We start from the raw sequence: 23998 nt of genomic DNA on the forward strand, positions 1-23998 counted from the left end.
GAGGTGGTGGGGGAACATACTGCCAATGAGGGGGAGGGGACCCAATGTCCATGGGGGGAATCCCCCAGTGCACTGTGAGAACGGGGCACCCTTGCGAAATGGCACTCGAACTCTCAGCAGCCAGGCTGACTGGCATGTTTAGGCCTCACCCCCTCAGTACCAGTGCGCAACTCATCTCTCCAAAAAAGTGACTGAGCGTGGGATGATTGTGGTCAAGAGCACGTAGGACAGACCGGCGCGGAGTATTCCGGTATTCTCGCCATTATGGCACTTTTTTGGGAAAATTCCACCCCTGTGGATGTGATATCAATGATATATTTCATATTGTGAAAGTTGTCTCTTCATATTCATGATACAAAAGTGGGTATATTTGTCATGACAACACATTGCTTAAATAGATAAGTGTGCTCATGTACATGGAAAAACTCCATCTGTTCTCTTCACAAAATCAGTGATGTACAGAGCACCACTCATCGAAGTCCAATTGTCACCACCCCCACATATATCCACACCACAATTTTGAGAAGGAATCAAAAGATAAGACCTCGAGTTGCAAAGGAAGTTGATGAGAAGCAGGTAGTGAACAATGGAGTTGTTGCATGCTGATTATCCCACCTATGCTGCATGAGAATCTAATTTGACCTCTTGTCATGGAGGCTAGAGCTACACAAGGTCCGATTTGGTGAGATGCTCGTTGGCATAGATTGCATAAAGGCAAATATTCTTATTAATTTGGATAACTGTGAAGTTTGCCTGTGAAGTTGTAGCAACAGCAGTGGCAATTGCAAGTGCAGACTTTCGTTGCTACATTGGTTGAATAGTATCTTTCAAGATTGCTGATAAACTCGACTTAAAGAACAATTGTAGTGGAAAACAAGAGGAAAAGTGTCAAGACATCATAGACATCCACAATGCTACGTTCACACAAAACAATTTGTTATCATGAAGCATTGCCTCGTGTGCCCACAAATCCTAACTGCATCCACAACCCCTCCCCCCCAACTCTCCGTCACCCCATTCCCCACCAAGTCATGCATAAAGTAGTACAAGAACAACCAATTCATGGTTTAGGTGGCTTTCTGCTATCATGTATCGCTGAACAAGTAACAGATCCACCATTGAAAACAATGAACCTGCAGTATTCCAGAAGAGAAGGCCTTTGGTACTGACATAGGGTGAGTCACAAATGTGCCCCTGCATCTCTCAACACCCTGATCCCACAATGCACTGGGAGATTCCCCCCATGGACATTGGGTCCACTCCCCCTAATGGTTACTTACATATCCCATGCAATCACCAGTTTGTTATGCAATCAAACATAGTTCTACACCATTAGCTTCAAGACTACTTAGCAATAGGGAAACATTCACAACACACAATAAGCAAATTGGAAAATTGCATTAAGCACATACACATCCACTACAGCACAATTTAAGAAAATGCATTCCCTTGTAATTCTTTCATTATACAATAAATAAAGCAAGTTCAGAAAGGAAACAAAACAACAAATCCTCAAATATCTGATAAGTCTCTGTGAACTTAATCAAAACCTATCTGGTTCATTAAATACTTTCAGGCATCGCTGCTCTATCAACAACTTGGAAATGCAATGACTAGGGAGTGAATACACTGCAGGGAGGAATTTCCAAGGGGCAAATAATTACATTTTAATTTTCACTGTTCTTTCTTTTAGAAGAAACATTTCGGTGTAGTAATTTGATACTGCAAAGGATGGAGGGAAGTGGTGATGGGCAATGGTTTTAGGAACTGTATAGATGGGTGACATAAAATTGGACAAAAAAGGGACGGCACAGTGGCACAGTGGTTAGCACTGCTGCCTCACAGCAACAGAGACCCGGGTTCAATTCCAGCCTTGGGTAACTATCAGTGTGGCGTTTGCACGTTCTCCCCGTGTCTGCATGGGTTTCCTCTGGGTGCTCCAGTTTCCTTCCACATTCCAAAGATGTGCGGGTTAGATTATTGGCCAGGCTAAATTGCCCTTTTGTGTCAGGGGGATTAGCAGGGTAAATGTGTGGGGTTAGGGGGATAGGACCTGGCTGGGATTGTTATTGGTGTAGGCTCAATGGGCCGAATGGTCTCCTTCTGCACTGTAGGGATTCTATGATCAAGGTAGCGAATGAACTTGTTGCCTAAGGCCTCTCTATACCCTCTATTTCTCACACTGTCTTTTATTTTCCCTCCTGTTGTTCACTATAGTACATCCTACCAATGATCCCATATTCCTACTATCTGACAAAAACTTTTTCACTGCTCCCTTAATATTTATTCTTAAACCAACATGTAAACAGCAGATCATTTGGTCATTATCACATTGCTGTTTCAGGGATCTTGCCATGTACATTTTTGGGCTGCTGTCTTTCCTACATTACAGAAGTGATAATACTTCAGTAGAACCTAATTGGCTGTAAAGCATTTAGGTCATGAGAGGTTCTAAATAAATGCAAGTTCTTTCTTTTCTTTTCATTTCTATCACTGCTGCTCTGTTCCTTTGAAATCTTCCCTTTCCTTTAAAATAACTGGCCAGGATTTTCCACATTTGAGGGATGACACTTCACCTTCAGTGGTTGCCACAAGGATGTGTCCCTGGCCTGAGTTGAATTTTCTGGGTGAGGGTTATTTGTGCTTTTTAAGATCGGTTCTCTGCATCTACCTGGAGAGGAAGTGGAGATTGAGTGTGGGGTATGTTGAGGAGACGGGGAACATATTATTGTATGATGTATTCCCATCAAATGAATGTTATTTTAATGTTATTTCTGGTCAAATACTGGAAGTGGGTGGGTGAACTGGGAACTGGCACAATGGCTCCCGAAATGTGACTGCCACATTCCTGAAAGCCAGCATGAGTCCCGTGCAAAAGCTAAATCATTCTGGAAATTATTTGCTTCCTTTGAGATTACCCAGTTTTTACCTCTGTATACCTTTTTTTAATTCATTTGTGGGACATGGGCATCGCTGGCTGGACAGGGCTTATTGCCCATCCCTAGTTGCCCTTGAAACAGAATAGTTTATTAGGCCACTTCAGAGGGCAGTTGAGAGTCAACCACATTGCTGTCCCTCTTGAGTCACATGTAGGCCAGACCAGGAAAGGACGGCAGATTTTCTTCCCTAAAGGACCTTAGTGAACCAGATGGGCTTTTCCGACAATGGTTCCCTGGTCATCAGTAGATTCTTAATTCCAGATACTTTTTATTGAATTCAAATTCCATCATCTGCCATGGCGGGATTCGAATCCGGATTCCCAGAACATTAGCTGAATTTCTGGATTAATAGTCTAGCGATATGGCCATCACCTCCCCATATTTGTTGAAAATTATTAAACAGAGCAAAATAGCTGATTGAACCTGTACAATTTTAATTGGAAAGATTTTTTTTGAGATTATAAGTGCCCACAAAACTTCAAAAACAGAGAGAAATGATGTATAGCCTGATTTAAATGCATTGGTTGCACTCAGATTTAACAAATAGAAATTCTGAACAACAGAAAACACAGGGCACAAATCATTTTTTCAAAGTCTTTGATGTATTCCATACAGAAACTAATCTTGCTGATTTTTTTCCCCTGAAGGTATGAAGTGCGTGTTGAAGCTTGCACAGTCCTTGGTTGTGTTTGCAGTGAATGGGCCTCAGTACAAACTCTAGAAGCTCCACCCATGGGACAAGCCAGGCCTGTCATTGAATTGCAGACTGATGCAACAGGAATGCAGTTGGTGTTTTTAATATCATGGTCCATGCCCAAAAAGCCCAATGGTGAGATACTGTACTATGGACTGTACAGAAGACAAGTAACACATCCATCAATGAATACAGAGACGGTACTTGTTTACAATGGTTCCTCTACATTATTTCAAGATACGATGTTACTTCCATATACAGAATATGAATATCAGGTGAGAAGCACTTTTTCTTTATCAGTTACTTTGATTTGATTTGACTTATTATTGTCACAAGTATTGGGATACAGTGAAAAGTATTGCTTCTTGCACGCTATGCAGACAAAACATACCGTTCATAGAGTACAAAGGGGAGAAGGAAAGGAGAGGGTGCAGAATATGGTGTTGCACTCGCAAATAGGGTGTAGAGAAAGATCAGCTTAATATATGGTAAGTCCATTCAAAATCTGATGGCAGTGGGGAAGAAGTTGTTCTTGAGTTCGTTGGTATTAGTTCTCAGACGTTTGTATCTTTTTCCCAACGGAAGAGAGGGAAAAGAGTAAAAGAGTATGTCTGGGATGCATGGGGTCCTTGATTTTGCTGGCTGCTTTTCTGAGGCAGCGGAAAGTGCAGACAGAGTCAATGGATGGGAGGCCACTATATGAATTTTGTCTCCAAATATTTTTCATGTTGTATTTAACAGTGTGTTATTCAATAGTAATCAAAGTACGATTATCTAAAATCTAAGAGCAGGTGCCTTAAACTCTGGGCAAGTAGAGGACACCAAAGAGCAAAACCAAGGTCAGACACACAAAAATTAATCATCTCCCACAAAAGCTTGCTTCGAGGAATCACCATTCGCATTGTTACCCAGATTCTCTTTATCTGAGGGACTTTCCACTTTCTTGATGCATTTATTTTACCCCTGTTCTGAGGTGCAAAGTACCAACTATTATTCCTCTTCATGGGAAGGAATTAAAAATTGACTGTAAGAACTACAGATCAGTGCTCCTATTATGATTGTGTCGTAGCTCATGGTAAACATTGAAAGTGAGAAACTGTTGCAAAATCTCAACAACGTGGGGCAGAATTTGACAATTCTCGCTGGCCTATAAAATACATTGGGTTCCCTTCCTGCCACTCTTCCACTCACACCTGACCTGTCAGCATTTTAAGTGGAGTAGATGAGGCCTCGGATGGCCCGCTCATGCTCACCTAAATTGAGGCTCTTCAGTAGCCCATTATTGCTCAATCTGCCTTTAATTATTTATTCAAGTACAATAGGCAAGTTGCCGATTATTATCTAGAATATCATGGGGGACAGCTTGGGGTGGGCAGGAAGATGGTGAGCTGGGCACCCCGAGTATCTTCTGTGACCCCCCCCTCCAAAGATATGTCTACTAGGGAGGCTGTAAAATCCAGCCGCAAGAGTCCAAAGTGCAGTTATGGTCTCCTTACCTAAGGAAGTACATACTTGTCCTAGAGGGAGTGCAACAAAAAGATAGATCTTTATTTATATAACATCTTCCATGATCTCAGCACATCCAAAGCGCTTTAAACTTAATGAAGTACTTTGACGTGTAGTTAATGCTGTAAAGTAGGACATGCAGCCACCAATTTTCACACAGCAAGCTCCCACAATGTGACAATAACCAGATATTATTTTTCTCTGTGATGTTGCTTGAGGGACACATATTGGACAGTGATTCAGGGATAACTCCCTTTGCTTTTCAATGAAATAGTGCTATGGGATCTTTTGCATATGCCTGAGAGGAAAGAAGAAGCCTTAGTTTAAATGTTTCGTCAGAAAAATGAAGGTTCATTGGACTGTTTCCTGGGGTGTGGGAGTTGTCCTATGAGTGGAAATTGAGTAAACTAGGCCTAAATTCCCTGGGGTTTAGAAGAGTGGGAGGTGATCTAAGTGAAATATGAAATCTTTGAGGGACTTGCTATCGGTAGAGGCTGAGAAAAGGTTATCCCTGGCTGAGGAGTCTGGAGCACATTTTCATTGTCTCAGAATGAGGAGTTGGTCAATCAGGACTGAGATGAGAATTTTCTTCTCTTGAAGTGTCCTGAATCTTTGGAATTCTCTACCCCAGAGAGCTGTGGATACTCAGACATTGATTACATTCAAGACAGGGGGCAATGGGCTTCTGTGCTACGGGCTGCAGTGGCACTATGGAGCCACACTATGCAATCATGGTTTTATAAGAACTTTTAAACTCTCAAGAATATGGGGCCGGATTCTCCAACCTCGCCTGCAGCTGGGATTCTCCCATCCCGCTGCAGTGAATGGAGATTTGGCTGAGCAACAAATTCTCCATCCTTGCTGGCAGCGACGATGGGGTGTGCACGGCCAAAGAGTTCCAGCCATGATATTGGAAAATAGAAACATTTATTATAAGAACGTTATGACTTTGCCTGAATACTAAACATGCATTTGGTGTTCAGGCAAATTTAGATTAGGTTTTAATATTGAATGCTGTAATATTCCTATCACAGAACCAAACATCCATAAGCATTCTTGGTGTGTTCTTTTTAAACTGAAGTCTTACTTTTTAAACCAGTCTCACCACGTACCCTACCCACCCATTTGTCCCCATAATGTGGGTGCTGCTGATTTCCCATTGAGTTAATATGAGCTACATCTTTCTCTATGCACTTCATAACAGAAGAAAATGGCAGACTGTGAGCATATACACATTTTTGTTTGCAGATTATTCTTTTCAAACATCAGTTGCGTGTTTTTCCACAAGGGGAAGAATTTATGCCAAGGTTGTAGATAGGCTGATATAATTTTGCTGATTATTTCTTCTTATTTATGAGGCATAATTTATGAGGCTTCAACATCAAAATAAAATGAGTGATGAATACCCATAGCTGAAGTAATAAATCAGGCACAGTGAAAGCAGGGATGATTTTGATCGAATCTATTGAATTAGTTGCTGCCCTCAGCCATTATAGGTATCGGAAAGACCTTTTAAAGTCTGCCAGACTGTCTCGTGGGAATGTGATAATCATCCTATTACAAACCCATAGGAAACAAATTATATACATACTGTCTGTCGGGCTTATGAGTGCTGATTGCTCTTTTTATTAAACAAGTTTGATGTTAAAGCAAATTCAGATTAGACTGTAATAATAAACATCTTTATTTTCACGTTAACAGAACCATGAGTGTCTAAAAGCCTTTTGTGCACTGTGCTTTTTCAAACTAAGTCTTTAATCATCTTGGTCAAAAAATTATCTCAACACTTCGGTAACCAAGTGTTAGATTGCAATCTGCAAATTAAAAAGAAGTTTTCAGAAAATGTATTTATGGCATGATGCATCGTGCAGTCAGTCCGATGGCATATGATTTCCATGATACTAGTTTACAATATAATATCCATTTCACAAACCATCAATTTTGTCCAGGATAAGAATTAAAAACAAAATAAGCAGCAGGGAAATGCAGTGATTAACATCGAAATGACCCTGATTATTGCAACACAGAAAACCAGAATTTAGATTTTAACTGATAATTGCAAATTTCAACGGCTTTAGTTGTGTCATCTTGAATAAGCAGAAGAAACTATGAGCTTTCTCCGTATTAAGTAATAAAAGCCAAATACATTAGCAGGGAGATGTTGTCCTCCTATTAAGATTGTTGAAAAATAAATTGTCTCATTGCGTAATTATTAGTTGTATGTCATTAAAAATGAAATAAGAAGAGCATTGGAATAGAACAAACCTTAAAGTATAAATGCAGTACTGTATTGAAAGTAACCCTTTCTAAGCCAAAGACAAAAGCTGCAAAGTCAAATTAATTAACTGATAGAGTTATAGAAATCTCTTGCACCTGAAGTTACTTGCACTGGTTTAAATTTTGTTCGGCATTACAAACTATAACTTACTATTTTATTATTAATTATCATGTTCTTTTTTGGCAAAACTATTGTTTTCATTGAGAGAAAGCATGCTAGTTCTGAGGGGGTGAAATATTTTCCTATTTTTGTCACCAAAAACCTGAATTAAGCATTTTCATGAGTTGGGTTGGGTTGATTTCAATGCTGAGTCTCAGAGGTACAAGGTCAACTTATTAGCATGCTACACAACCAAAATTACAATTCTTCGATAGGCAAGTGGCCAAAATCTATCCAGGACTCGGAACTGCATGTTATTTCACCAGGAAATTACTGTAATTTTTATACATCATACGTCTTTCCTTTTTGAAATTAATTCAACAGGAAATAATTAACAGTATAGATAAGGTACATTCAAAGAACGCTAAGATATTCAGAAAAGATATTCAGAAGAGGATTTGGCTAAAACTGGACAAAGGAGAGTTTGGAGCAGATGTCAGGAAGGGAGGAGAGAGGCCAGGAGAAATGTCAATGCAGAGGATTAGTGAAACGTGGAATGCTTTGCCACAGGGCATTTCTGTGGAAAGAAGATTGCATCTTTTATAAGGTATAAGTGAATAAATGATTGAAACTGAGGAAGATACAGAGCTATGGGGAGAGGGAAGAGCAGATGATGATGGGCCAATTGACCTGCTTTTACACTGTTAAAATCTTTGGTGCATTAATTCTATGGGTCGTGAAGCCAAAAATCCGAGATATATTTGAGATAAAGGTAGATGACATGAATGTAAATTGCAACAGATCAAATGTCTTCCCTCTCCCCATGTGGAAATTATGATTTTGTTGGATAACTTGTGCAAATCTAATCAAAACTTTTAGTTTTACATAGATAACTAAATACCCATTAATTCTATTGACAACATGGCTGAGATTTTAACTCACTCAAAACTGCATCACTCACACAGAGTTTATTCAGGCCCATCGTCATTGTCAGATATCTTTATCTGAACCCAGAAGAATAATGTCTACCCCATTTCAGAAGTTTGTAATAGGTCAGAAAAGAACCTACATTTTCCAAATCAGTGTTCATGACTGTGAGCCTCCCCCATCTCTAGGAAATATCAAAAACTTGTTGGAGTGCCATCCATAATTTTTCTTATACACGCTGGTGGCAAACCTCCTGGTCAGGATGATTTCCTATTTTAACATCTCTTATTCCAGTTATGCTGGTACAATATTGACTTCATGATTGACTACATAATTGGCTGCAGATGTACCCACAATTGTGTCAATGATGTTCAATAATAACAGAGCAAGAGCACTCTCGATAAAGCTCTCTTTACCAATGCTAAATTTCCAATTTCTGCTGTACATTGGCATTGGTGTAAGTCCAAACACTGCATCACACTAATAGCAGGTGCCCAGAATGATGTAGATACTTGTCTTCAGAATGTTTGTGTGAACTTGACAGTAAGCATGGTGCAAGTAGAGCATTTATCTACGAAACTATCAGTAACCAATCTCCCAAGAGCTTTGTGATGAGTAATGTGTTCTCTCCATAACACACATTGTTGGCAAAATTGGCCAAAATATTTGTTTGTATCCAATTCCTGGACTACCGCTGAGAAAAAGCTATTATACCTCCAAACCAATATTAGAATTTCTCAAATAATCTGTCTACCAAAATTGAAGGCTTCAAGAACTCCAGGAAAAAACATTTCCATTTTTGTCCAGGAATTTGGGATAGAACCTAGTTTTATCATTGCTCCACTTCCAATCATAGTGACACCTTGAATTCTGGTAACGAAGGCATGGGTGAATGCAATACCCTCCCCCCTCTCCCTCCCTCCCCTTCCTCCCCTCCCCCTCCCCTTCCTCTCCTCCACCCTCCCCTCTCTCTTCTCCTCCCTCTCCTCCCCTTCCCCCCTCCTCCCTCCCCTCCCCTCCCCTCCCCCCTTCCCCTCCCCTCTACCCCTCTCCCTCCCCTCCCTCCACCCCCCCCCCCCCCACCAAATAACTGAACGTGTCTGAGGAAATTCCCAGGCTACTCTGGGAAAGTCTGCTCTTAAGGCCTCAGATGAATTGAATCATAAGCTTAAGAGCATTAAAGTCAACCAGTTCGGTCAAAAACCAAATTGAAGACAAGGGAGCTCGGATTGAGATATTATAACATTTCTCATTCCCTGGCTTGGATATTAGGTTGCACTGTTCCCATTATAGGGTCAAGTGGGTGCCCAAGGGTCTTAATATGACATGCACGTTTTTATCATCTGCCATGTAGATCAATATTCCTCTGTAGATATCCAGTGACGCTGCATGATACAGGTACCTTATTACACAGCTGGGAGGAGCAGGAACGCTCATGATTGCCTCTTCCGCATCCCAGAATCAACTAAAAGCCTCAGCTGGCATTCAAACCTGCCAGTTCTGCTGTGCACCCCCCCTCCACCCCCCCGCCCCCCGCCACCCCAGGACCCATGGGCTAACTTTGGGAATGTACTTGGTGTCCTCGCCCCACAGTAAGCAAACAAGGATGACGGGTCAATTCCTTGTGGTGCTGCCATCTCAGCCATTCTGTTACCACAAGCTTTGACATGATTAGTAGTGGAGATACTGATTTGTAATTATTGCTAAGGATAGGTAATCAATTCCAAAGGGGATCAATTATCTCCCCCATGAGGCCCATTCGTTCCACTGGGAGCAATAAGATCTTTAAAAGATTTTTATTGGGCCTCTCTTTTTCTCTCTCTCTGCCATTGGTGCAACATCGTGCGACTCTAACGTTTGAGTTGAACATCCCTAATGAATCATTACTGTAACTGAACAAATACCTGCCTGAAAGATTCGGGATGGGATCTGCAAAATCTCGTTCAATATTTTTCATTTATGTCGTGATTAATTGTTACTTTTAGATTCAGAATGAAGTTAACATGTTCAGAGTCGAAGTTCCGTATTGTACACATTGAAGTGCCTTTTCAATAATGTGGGCCTGTCACGATCACAAATAAAATACGTTTTCCAGTTTCATTAGCATCCACAGAAAGTAAACACTCTTTGCTCGTTCACTCGTAAACGCGAGTCTGTGGGTTTGAACTCAAATAGGTCGGTGTTGCCTTAGATGTGAAGGATAGAAATGACTGCCCAGTGCCAGGGTGCACTCTTCTGAAGATGAGATAAGATTGCTGTGTCAAGATAAAGCTAGGCATCAGCATCAGTGTTCACTAACGTTCACACAAGTCTTTGTACAGCTGTAATTATTGGTTACGGAGTGGAAACTCTTTTCATTTCCCAGCAGAAAATCAGAGAGACAGAAAGCAACAATGGTGTTGATCCAATTGGGACAAGTTTAAAAATGTTTTATAAAAACAGGAACAATGTGCTTAATTCAGTTTAGCTGATTTTAGTCTCATGATAAAATACCGGATACTTAAAAACTAAAGGATCACTGAATAATAGAATAAAAACAAATGACTGCAGATGCTGGAATTTGAAATCAAAGCAGAAAATGCTGGAAAATCTCAGCATGCCTGACAGCATCTGTGAAGAGAGGACAGAGCCAAGGTTTTGGGTGGGATTTTACTGGCTGCGCTCGCCCCAAGACTGGAAAATCCCATCCAAGGTCAGCGGACCTTTGCATGGTCTACATCCCACCCGCTACGATTCCCGTGGTGGGCAGGATGGGAAAATTCCACCCTTTGAGTCTGGATGACCCTTCTATGTGGATTTCTCATCGACTAATATAGATGTGGTTTTGCATAAATGTATGCGCTATTAGTGTTTCATCACTCTGTGTTTCACCTGAACTAGCTAAAACCTAGAAATTACCATTTGTAAATGTGCAAACAATTCTGGTAGAATTCTCCAACAAAGTAGAGGCGGGTCCTCGTGTCTTTGGGAGAGCTCACTTCAGAGCTGCCTCTCAGATTCCTCAGAGAGACCTCCAGCAAGATTGAGAGACCTAGGGGCAGCCTTTTTGGTTCTTCGTCCCTTTATTTAGGTATCCTTGTTTTGATAGAATGGACATGTGATCCCACTTGCACTCCCTAATTGGATGGGGATTTCAAAGGATGGATATTAATGCTCTGGGAAAGAGCCTTGGAGAAGCCCACCCATTAGGAAATCGGGTTCCCAATCCAAAAAAGGTACAATTTTCTGGCAGTGACTGAAATCATAAGATTCCAGCCTTCAATGCATTTATATAGCTTTCAACTGTCTGCTACTCTAATAAGTAGATTCAAGGTCCAGGGAGGGTAAAAACTAGGATCTGGTGGGTTAATGACTCGAATCACAATCGTAGCTGCAGTAAGAAAGTTTAGCTGGGGGTAAGTAGTGATTGGCAGGGGCAGGGAGAGAGAGAGAAAGAATGTCTGGGGTAGTGGCCCACATGATTTGGTTGTGACTCCTCCAGCTTCGAAACCAGTTCAGTATATTTTAAACTCTTGTCTTGTTGCTTGCTTGCCTCAAGTAGTCCTGAAAGATGGATATACAAGATGCTGGAGTCAGTAAAATAGAGAACAGAGGAGGGTGTGTTGTAGGCTTTGACAAAGTTACAGAGAGAGGAACAAACAAGGCTAGAGAACGATTTGAATACAAGAATGAAAATTTTAGTTGTGAGGCATTGGGGGACCAAGATAAGTCAGGTCAATGAGGGGATGGATGAACAGAACTTGGTGAAGGAATTGATATGGATAGCAGATCTTTGGATGAGCTGATATTTGCAAGATTTGGAGGAAGGGACTATCATTTACTATTGGAAAAGTCTGGCAGGGAAAAAACGCTGTTTATGTACATTTGAGTTACACCCTATTAGGTCAAATAAATCTTTCAACATTCTGTGGATAAACTATAAAATTGGTGACACTACTCCTTTGTCTCATTGTTTATTCATCAGAAAACATTAAAAACTAAGAGTACAAAAAGACAAATAAGTGTTTGATATTTCCTATTGAATTACCAGGTACAAACTCCATCCATTGTACTTGGGATTGATTCCGAGCTCTGCTCATTTTCCGTGTTTGAAAGAAGTTAGGGAAGAACGTGCTCCTGCTGAAAATTACTCACCAGGTCTCTTTTCAAAGCTGTTTTGATCTATCATCCTGATTGATCACTGTGTAATTGGCTTTTATTGAACCTAATTTAACCCTATAAGCTCATACATCTAGACTGTCCATTCACTCTGACATGATACAAATTACTTACAAATGCATATGTTGACCCATACCAGCTTTGACAGTAATCATGTTTAATTATACAAATAGTTTCTGATAAATTTGATTACGGAATGGTACATTTGTTTAGTCACTTCTTGATGAAGCTGAAATTTAATTTTCCTGTACCATCTCCTAAAGCATATTGTGAGTATAAATGCTGACTTTTTGCATAGCATGCACAACATTCAATATTTATATCCAGTTTGTGGTCAGTATTTTGTGCACAGCTGTCACCTGCTATAAGGGAGATATGTGTGCATTGTGTGCATGTTTGTTTGGTTATTCCATCAGACTATTATAAAGAAAAATATCAACTTAGAAACCACAGACAGAAAAAAGTTTAAAGTTTATTCATTAGTGTCACAAGTAGGTTTACATTAACACTGCTCTAAAGTTACTGTGAAAATCCCCTAATCGCCACACTCCACTGCCTGTTCGGGTACACAGCGGGAGAATTTAGCATGGTCAGTGCATCTAACCAACATATCTTTCGGACTGTGGGAGGAAACCGGAGCACCCGGAGGAAACCCACGCAGACACAGGGAGAATGTGCAAACTCCACACAGACAGTCACCCAAGCCGGGAATCGAACCAAACCTGAGTCCCTAACTCTTACTTTCTCTTTGATGTTATCAATTTTTGAAATGAGATTGGGGTTAACTTTCCAATTATAATCCCACCCCTAAACACAGGTTGTGCAGAGATTCCCAAAGCGATATCTGCTTCTATGTTACTGACAGGATTTTTAGGTCCTGCGAGGGTGAGAGCAGCAGGCACGTTTATTGGTGGTGCTGATTTTACATGACTGTCCCTGCTACCAACGATTTTGCTCAGGACGGGGGAAACAAGATCCAGCAACTTGCTGGATTTTAAAAAGAGGCCAATTAATCTTGTTAATGAGCTTTTTTTTTAGCTGATTAAGGACTCACGTTGCATGCTGGATCACGGACAGTTCAGTTGCCCGGAGGTGGCAACACATTGGGAAGCCGGTCACTCCCGTGCCATCAACGTAGGTGGGTCCGTTAAAGGGACCATGTCTGAAAGTGACACTCAGCCATAGGCATGCAAGTGTGTCAAAGTTGCAAAGTGAGTGACCTGTGTGCACTCAGGCAGTGCAGGATGCCATGACCCTCCTGGCATTGTGGGGTCATAGGGCGAGGTCGGGTGAGCTGTCTGAAAAGAAACAAAGTGTAAGGTTACAGGGATAAGGCCAGGGAGCAGGATTAGGAAGAACGTTCATTCAGAGAGCCTGTGCAGACTCAGTGGGCCAAATGGCCTCCTCCTGCACTGTAATGATCCTGTGATTCTATTGTGAGCGCAGCTGAGTGCGAGCAAGGCAACAGATGGAAATGGGATTACGGCTCTCAGGTATTGGTACAAAAGGTGATGAGGATTGACATCCTCAGGAGCAGGGGCAGAATCTGGGCATGAGAAGAACACAGGAGAGGGGCAAAGGGCAGGAAGGACATGCAGACCATACCCACAATATTGGGTGTGCCGCCAAAGAAGAAGCTACCTGGACATTAGCAGTGCAACAGGAGACTGCATCTGTCCACGCAGTTGGTCACTGAGATTTGTGTCCTTACTGAGGAAGATCTCAAACCTGGCAGCATTGCTTGCCATGCCCTGCCAGTAGCTGTCAAAGCCACTGAGCATATGAAAGTCTTCACCTCTGGCTCCTTCCAAGAATCAGCTGTGGACCTTGTTGGTGTCTCTCAAGCAGCAGCACACTATTGTATCTTGCAGGTCACTGATGTTCCCATTCTGAAAGCTAGGCAGTATATAAAATTTCCACTGACAGCGCTTCATTGGCACGGTGGAACTCACCTCCTGCATCCCTATAATGTAAGGGGTTATGGGGATAGTGTGTGTAAAAGACGTTGAAGTGTCCAATCAGCCACGGTCGTATTGAATGGCAGAGCAGGCTCGAAGGGCTGAATGGCATCCTCCTGTTCCTGTGTTCCTAGCTGCAGGGCTTCATCAAGCTGCAGCCATGTGGCGATCAAGGCACCGATTGAGCAGCCAGTGAGATTTCTCAACCCTGAAATGTTCAGCTGGTGTATGATCATGACAAGTGCTTTCTACATGTGTGCCTGCTCTACCCTGGCAGCTGCTATGACACCTTCATCCTCTGGCAGTCCAGGCTGCCACAGCTCTTCATGTCATCACCTTTTTCTGTGGATGGCTTCCTTGAAGAAATGGTTACTCACACCTTTAAGTGACCTCAAGACAGAGCCATAGAGGCATGATTAAGTGAGACTGTGACATAGTGGTAATGTCACTGGACTGGTCATCCAGAGGCCCAGACTAATGTTTTGAGGACAAAGGATCATATCCCACCACAGCAACTGGCAGAATTTGACTTCAATTAATAAAAATAAGTCTTGAATTGAAAGTTAATCTCAGTAATGGTGACCATGAAACTATTATTGATTGCCGTAAAAACCCCATCTGTTTCAGTAATGCCCTTTAGGGAAGGAAATCCGCCAGTCGTACCTGGCCTGACCTACATGCAGATCCACAGCAATGGGGTTGACTCTTAATTGCCCTCTGAAATGGCCTAGCAAGGCATTCAGTTCAAGGGCAAATAGGGATGGACAACAAATGTTGGTCTTCACAGGCAATGTCTGCACCCCATAAAAGAATAAATAATAAAAGAAGCCATCTGCCCATAAAGACCACCTTCGACCATCAGGCTCCTAAAGGTGTGATTCCACCTTCTCGATTGATTGGATGGGGTCCTGTAGTAGATCCCAGGAATAGTCTTACACATTATAGTGGTCTGTTGCATCCCCCGTATCATGATCATCCAGAGAGGTGTGGACCTTGAAGAGGGTGAGGCCCTGGAATGACACAGCTCATTAAGAAAGAGGAGGCGCAGGAATCAAAGGGGAACTACCGGATGTAAAGCAAAGGGTTGCCCTGATGGTCCTGAGATGGCAAGCTTCACAACTTTCATTATCTAATGTTCTTATACATGGCACTGAAAATATGGAATTGCCTGTAGAGCAAATGACAGCTCCAAGGCCATTTGAGTCTGAGCCTCAGTGTTTGTTCTCTCTTCTCAAAGTTCAGAATGACACTGTGCAGCCTTTTGCTGCAGTTTTACTTCCTGATTGGATAAGATTACCGTGGTTTTGATTAAATGCAAAGAGAGATTAATATTGGCTTTTGCAATGTCATTGTGTTAATGAGGTCGGCTCACCCATAGATTAACAAGCCATGGAGGTCAGGAGATGGGGCAGGCTAAGGCCCGGCAATGGGTGACATTGGCTCTCACAATGGCAACGTTTTCACTTGTGGATATTAGAAGTCAAAGAATTGTTTTTGATGAGGGTAGTCTGCATTCAGCCAGTGGGCAGTGGAAATAGAAGAAATATGGTTTACGTTTCACAATATCACTCAGCTTCCTTTATATTAAACAGCCTGCACTTGTCCACAACTAATAGTCTGTTAAATACAAATGAGACAGAAACCTGGCACAGCAACTTCTCCTCTACATTGTACCCCTGAAAGAGGCATACTTCACCTAGTATATAGAGGGAAATCAATCTCATTCAATCAAAGCTAATTGATGGGAGCGTGGAGGAAAACTTAAAATAATTGATTATTCTACACGAAAGATATGAGTCAGGATGGAGAACCAAGTCTAAATCTTTCTCATTGTCAGTTTTACAATTGACTAAAATTTTCTTTAATTTGAATAATTCATGCTTCCCTCCAATATCTTGGCAAACTAATTTTCTGGGATAACATCGCACATTATCCTGCCTTGAATTTTGTGTAATTAAACACATGCAAAGGAGAAAACCTTTAACAGCTAACTTGCAGCGTTTACAAAACTGCAAAATATCATGGGTGGGATTTTCCAGCTGTACTCGCCCCAATGCCGCAAAATCCCACCCGAGGTCAACAGACCTTTGTATGGTCTGTGTCCCGCCTGCTACAATTCCCGTGGCGGGCGGGACGGGAAATTCTGCCCCGTGTTTTGGAATAATACAATTCACCGTTTAGTAAAACTGTAGAGCCTTCCTCAGTTTATTTATGTTCTCTCATCAGTTCCAATGCATTCACCTCACTTCTTCAGCTGGAGTAAGGCACATTCCTCAGACTTTAGAACTTTAACAGAAAATGATTGAAAATTCCAGAATAATTTCCTTTTGATAATAGTAAAACCTAAATTTATGGCACTTTAATATGAGAATTGTAAAACTAAACTTTAATCAAATTGATGAACTGGCAGCATAGAGTAGAAAACCCAATGCTTCTTGTTAAACATCTGCCAACTGTTAGAGATCCGTCGACGCCATAAATCCCATTGTTATAATAAACCAAAGCGATAAACTTAACACATTGCCATTTGGTGGAGTAAAATTCGAGCTGCATGTTCATTAGATCAGCACGTAGATCACAGAGCAACCTTTTACCACCAGCTGATAGCCCACAGTGTAGGTCTGCATTACATTAACATCTCAATGGATTAATCTCATGACCCTGCTAAATTAGTATTCATTCTGCTGTGGTTAATATCACTTGCATGTACTGCATTTTGTTGAAATAATTGAATACCAGTGGCTATTAATTTTCTTATTCATCACATCTCTGCATCTGAAAATTCTAAAGGTATACTGAAACCTGTCATTGCTGATGGTGACCTGACTGTAACAGCCAGTTAGCAAGGGACAGGACACAGTGCTTTTAAAGAAATTGAATATTTGACAAAAAGTGACTATCATCTCAGTGAGAGGTATTAAAAATATCTGTACAGGTGGAGGAGTAAGGTCATTGAGCATCTTGGATCCATAGATCTACAGCCTTAACTGCAGTAGGTCTGCGACAGAATGGCTACATATTAATATGGAGGCAAGACACTCCAGTATCTGGTAATGCATGAAAGTTTTATAATAGCCTTGTAAGGAGTAAAGCATTCTCCCCACCCAAACAAGTCCATTGACATTGGACAAGGAGAGGGTGAACTCCTGAAGATGAAACATATTTTTAAAAAATATCACTTCCCTTCTGTTGTGCATGTAGTGTCTGTCTCTTTAAGATAGTACAGCAATAGAGCGTCAGCTGACTTGAATGGAAACTGAGAGTGAGTGTTCACACCAGAGGGCGGAATCCTCTCTGTGGAGAATCTTCTCGAAGCATGTAGTAAACATGTAGAACTGGGGCTCTGCCCCGGGCATTCTTCGTGCTACATAACCTCCTGTACCTAAGTTTCTCGATTCAATAAATACCTTTTGTTCCTAACAATGTCTGAAGCCTCTCTTAATAATTCCAGACACCGGCCACACAAAATGTATTTCTAATACCTCCCCCTCCCATTCCAACAATAATCACCACTGCTGATCGTAACCTCCTTGGAGGGCAATGACCCCAGATTCCTCTCTAGAAGTGCGGGCACTTTCTATTCATATTAAAATGAAGGAATTTCTCCCTAATCCTGCCAGGTTTGCTGGGAGCAGCAGTGGCAGTGCCTGGTGGGCGCATTCCAATGTCAATGCTAGATGCTGCCCCAACAACCTGGCTTTAATATCAGAAAAAGTTTAATGATCTCACCAGGGTTGTGAAAATAAGACTCTGACTGTTGATACTGGGGAAGTTGCTCGAGTCCATTATCAAGGATTTCATAACTCAGCATTTGGAAGGCAGCGGTATAATCAGACAAAGTCAGCATGGATTTACAGAAGGAAAATCATGCTTGACGATTCTATTGGAATTCTTTGAGGATGTAACCAAGCAGAACTAGTGGATGTGGTTTATTTAGACTTTCAGAAGGCTTTCGACAAGGTCTCACATAACAGACTACGATGTAAAGTTAAAGCGCATGGAATTGCAGGTAATGTCTTGAGATGGATAGAAAGCTGGTTAGCGGATAGGAAGCAAAGAGTTGGCATAGATGGGTCATTTTCTGATTGGCAGCCAGTGGCTAGTATGGTTCTGCAGGGCTCTGTGCTGGGACCCCAACTGTTCACATTATATATTAATAATTTGGAAGAGGGTACTGAATGCATTATCTCCAAATTTGCAGTTGATACAGAGTTGGATGGGAGGGTGAGCTGTGCGGAGGATGCAGAGATGCTTCAGTGTGATTTGGATAGGCTGAGTGTGTGGGCATCTGCATAGCAGATGCAGTATAATGTGGATAAATGTGAGATTTTCCACTTTGGTAGCAATAATAGGAAGACAGATTGTTACTTGAATGGGTGTAAATTGAGAGAGGTGGATACTCAGTGAGACCTTGGTGTCCTTTCAGTCACTGAAAGTAAGCACGCAGGTACAGCAGGCAGTAAAGAAGGCAGATGGTATGTTGGTCTTCATAGCGAGAGGATTTTAGCATAGGGTAGGGATGCTTTGCTGCAATTTTAATCGGGCATTGGTGAGGCCACACCTGGAGTACCTGCAGTTTTGGTGTCCTTATCTGAGGAAGAATGCCCTTGCTATAGAGGAAGTACAGTGAAGTTTTACCAGGCTGATCCCTGGGATGGCAGGTCTGTCACATGAGGAGAGACTAAGTTGGTTAGGATTATATTCACTGGAGTTTAAAAGAGTGAGAGGGGATCTCATAGAAATTTATGAAATTCTAACAGGGTTAGACAGGGTAGATTCAGAAAGAATTTTCCCAATGGAGGGAGAGTCCAGAACGAGGGACGTAAGTTGAGGATAAGGGGTAAACCTTTTAGAACTGAGGTGAGGAGAAATTTCTTCACCCGGAGGGTGGTGAATGAGTGGAATTCACTACCACAGAATGTAGTTGAGGCCACAACATTGTCTGATTTCAAGAAGAAATTAGATAAAGCTCTAGGGGCTAAAGGGATCAAGAGATATAGGGGGAAGAGGGATCAGGATATTAAATTTGATGATCAGCCATGATCAAAATGCATGGTGGAGCAGGTTCAAAGGACCAAATGGCCTACTCCTGCTTCTAGTCTCCATGTTTCATATATCTTGTATTGCTCTCTCTTTATCTCTGCACCAGCTGCAGTCCTAATACTCACAAGGCTTTCCAATCAAGCTTCCCTTCATTCTTTTCAATCTGTGCAACACACTTCACTCCAATTTCTTCCACTCTTACTGCAGCTTACAGGAGAGTGAGAGCTCCCATTGTAGCCCTGTTGCAAAGGCCACAGATATGTACTTTGAGGCACAGAGAATGATAGCTGAGGCTGCTAGGTGCACTGGATTGCCATGCCAGTTCCCCAGAGGGTGAGGTCCTATTAGGATCCTGCTGTAGGTAACCAAGGAGCAATAAATCAGCTGCAGGATGACCTGCAGTGATGGAGCCTCTGCTGGAAGCTCTGACAGCTTCACTAGGAACTCAGATGCTGCCATCTCCTCTGGCATCCAAGCTATGATGTGGAGATGCCGGCGTTGGACTGGGGTAAACACAGTAAGAAGTCTCACAACACCAGGTTAAAGTCCAACAGGTTTATTTGGTAGCAAAAGCTACTAGCTTTCGGAGCGCTGCTCCTTCGTCAGGTGAGTGGGATTTCAGTTCACAACAGGGCATATAAAGACATAAAGTGTCTTTATATGCCCTGTTTGTGAACTGAAATCCCACTCATCTGACGAAGGAGCAGCGCTCCGAAAGCTAGTGGCTTTTGCTACCAAATAAACCTGTTGGACTTTAACCTGGTGTTGTGAGACTTCTTACTGTATCCAAGCTATGAGGCAGGTTATGGAAAATGGCTTTGCGGCCTCATGACAATCATGCATTCTGGTCTCGGACGGAGCAAGGGGTTGGGGCGCTGAAGCGTTCTCAAATGGAAATGGCAGTGGCATTATGGAAGAGGCACACTCTGCCCTTTCTCAGCGTGGCTCAATGCCTGCTATATCCCTCAAATCTCTCAACCAGTGATCTTCCTGGTGCCGGACAATTATGCAACAGTCTGCAACCAGACCCTCTGCATCCAGATCTTCTCAACATTGCCAACTAAGGATGTCTCAAGTGCCTCCATGAACATTTAGCAGCTTTCCAACTGCCAAACCCTGGCCAACATCATTTCATAGGAGGAGAAGAATAGGTAAAATTCAACAGAAATAAGGCACCAAGGTTTTGCACCATGGAGGTTTTTAGTTGTCTAATTCTTTGTAATATATGACATTAAAGATAAGCTACTGTTGTATATTTAATCTTCCATTAACCTGCACTTCTGAGCACTGAAAACCAGTAGGATCCTTTGTTAAATAAGCAGATTGAGCTCTGACCGTATCATCAGGACCTGACTGCTATTCTAACCCAAGGCCAACCTGGGAAACCTTTTGTTTTGTTATCTTGCCAAACAAAACTAGTAGAAAGAGGGGTTGGAGCCAGAAAAGACCCAAAAATAGTTGTTTTGACTTTCCTATGGAGCCAGGGGTGGGAGGACCCCTCTGGGCCCCACAAGGAAAGTTTGAGCCTTCCTGACTTCAGGCTGACCCTCCTCATCATAGACCCTCCTGAGTGTCCCTCCTGGCAATTGAGGAGAGTGCCAGCAACCATAGCTTTGGTAGATTCTTGCTCGCCAACATTTCAATTTAACTGCCAGCCCATTGCCACTTCCTATTGATTGATTCTATCCAGCTAGGGCACGGGGATAAAATCTGCTTACATTGCTGAACTTGTGACAGCTTGCCTTCCTTCTCCATTTAACTTTCACAGTGCTGATGGTGTAAAACTTAATAAAGGATATACTTTTAGGGCAGAATGTAATGGGCGTATGGACCTTGGTGAGAAGAGAGAAGGAACTGTTGGTGCATTTTGGAGGAATTCTGTTGGTAAATCTTTGCTCAATTATTTGCTGGCACACTTAGAGGGCAAAGTTATTGAACATGCAGTAGATGATCACCTATTTGGTGACTCTGTCTAGTTGTACAGCAGAAATCCATCAGAATGAAATCAGAAGGGAACCCTCTATTTCAGAAGGTTCGTGGTATACCCAACAGAGCTCTGATAGATGAATCACTCTGATTTTAATGTTGATCAGGTTCTCTGCTCTAGATACTTCCTAACAGGAGCTATAAGTTCTGTGTAGCGGAGATACTATCAGTGTTCCCTTTAAGCTGTTAAGCCAAGCAGCAACCTGAAAGTTCCCCTGCAGGCCACACACAAGTTGGCCTCTTGAAAGTTCCTGCAAGGTGCACAAAAAAACTTAAAGGGATCCACGCAGTTAAATAAATTGCTTACACATTACAAGAAAAGAATAGAGAATGCATTGCATCACCTATCATCAAGCAATCGGCCTGACACTGGATAGTCCAAGTGGAAGAGAGATGGCCTTAAGTGCTGTCACTGAATAAAAGTGATGTGACTACTGTCAAGAAACTAGGCTTGAGTGACGAGCAGGTTGAGGGAGTGGAATCCTGCTCTGCTCACCGACATGTATAGATCTTGATGCAAGATTATTTGCCTGCAATCCATTATTGCTTGCACTCATGCTTCATGGAGAAAGAGGTGAAACGTTCTTCCTGGAATCCATCCCGAGTGCAGCAGTGGACTGCAAACTGGGTTATATCATTTATGTCAAGTGTTGCAGCTTGGAATGAACCAGTGGCGTAGAAATTCAGGGCCACTGTACTTAGAGAGCTGCATGTTGTGACAGCCTTCATGACTTTCTCTCTTCCACCTGGACTGTCCATGACCTCGTGTGGGGCTTCAGTTGGTTCTGCAACAGGTGACACAATTCTATGATTGCTTCACTCCTGAAGAGAAGGCGCCTGATGCACTGCTGCTCAGTGTATGGTTCGGGTGTGGCAGTCAGTTACCTTAAGGAGAAATGATGGCATAATGGTCACGTCACTGGACTAGTAATCCAGAGGCCCAGGCTAATGCTCTGAGGACATGTATTCAAACCACTCCATGCCAGCTGTTGAAATTTGAATCCAATTAATAGATCTGGAATTATAAAGCTAGTCTCAGTGATGCTGACCATGACAACTATCATTGGTTTTTTTTTGCTGCAAAACCCATCTAATTCACTAATGTCCTTTCGTGAAGGAAATCTGCCATCCTCATCTGGCCTGGCCTAAATGTGACTCCCACAACAACATGGTTTACTTGTAACTGGCCTCTGAAACGGCAGCGCAAGCCGCTCAATTCAAGGGCAATTAGGGATGGGTAACAAACCTTGCCTACTACGTCTGCATCCCATGAAATAATTTTTTAAAAAAGCTCCAGCAGTCACATGATCACCGGAATTCTACCGCCCCACCCGCCACGGAATCGGAGCGAGCAAAGGCGGACAACAGAAATGTCCGTTGAACTTGGGCAGGAATTTCTGGTCTCGCTCGAGCGAGGTAGTAAAATTCCACCCGATGTTTTGGGTCTCCTGAACTGTGTCTTGCACCCCTCTTCTGTAACTGCACGAGAGAGCTCTGTGTACCCTCCCTTGCTAGTGTTGCTATTCCTCATCCCCCAACCCAAATGATCAACCCAGCAGAATACCAGTGACTACAGCAACTGTGTCTAATTGTAATGGCATTAAAAATACCTACAACATCAAAAAGTGGTTAAAGGACATTTTACAGCAATGTTATTCAAGCCAAAGCAGCCAAACACTGGCCCGACAATCTCCTTAGCTTAGTATGACTAACCAGAGACTTACCTTAACACGAGCGAAAATTCCAATAATTAGTGCTTGTGATGGCGGCTTCCCAATCTGTTCCCACCACAAGTTATTGGGCAGGTTTAAAAAGTGATAGTGTGGATGCTAGCATAAATACATTTCAGACATTGGCTTAATCAGTCCAAATGGCCTCATTTTAATACTGTATTTGATTCCACATGAATTTACTGTTTGATAAATACAAAAATTGATTCCGTACAAATTTAAGATGGGTGCCCGAGACAACTAAGAAGCATCTATGACAATGCAGTGACCAGTACCTTTCCTGTACATGAGTTAAAAGTGAAATTATGCAGATGCTGGAAGTCTGAAATAAAAATAGCAAGTTCTAGAAACACTCAGCAGGTCTGAGAATCTGTAGGGAGAGAAACAGAGTTAACCTTTTGAGTCGGATATGACTTCTTCAAAACTGAAGGAAGGTAGAAATGGAATAAAAACAGAAAGCTCTGGAAAAGCTCATCAGATCTGGCAGCATGTGCGAGAATCAAAGTTAATGTTTTGAGTCCACTATCAATCTCCTTTGGAGGAGTTCCAAAGTTCCAATGAACAGCATTGCCCAAAAGCAAAACATGGAAAACAAGGTTAAGACTAGCACATGACAAAAAACGAGAATCAAAATGGGAGACAGAGTTCACAACCTGAAATTGTTGAACTCAATGTTGAGT

General features: G+C 42.1%; 1 protein-coding gene across 1 annotated transcript in view; it reads left to right on the forward strand.

Moving 5' to 3' along the window:
* The window catches only part of ush2a (Usher syndrome 2A (autosomal recessive, mild)), a 916330-nt gene that overhangs the window by 851533 nt on the left and 40799 nt on the right, over positions 1 to 23998 (forward strand). The window contains exon 64 of the mRNA XM_078230465.1: positions 3587 to 3908. Coding sequence (XP_078086591.1) covers positions 3587 to 3908 — 322 coding nt within the window. The remainder of the gene's footprint in view (positions 1 to 3586; positions 3909 to 23998) is intronic.

Source organism: Mustelus asterias, chromosome 15 (genome assembly GCF_964213995.1).
Source record: "Mustelus asterias chromosome 15, sMusAst1.hap1.1, whole genome shotgun sequence".
NCBI lineage: Eukaryota > Metazoa > Chordata > Chondrichthyes > Carcharhiniformes > Triakidae > Mustelus > Mustelus asterias.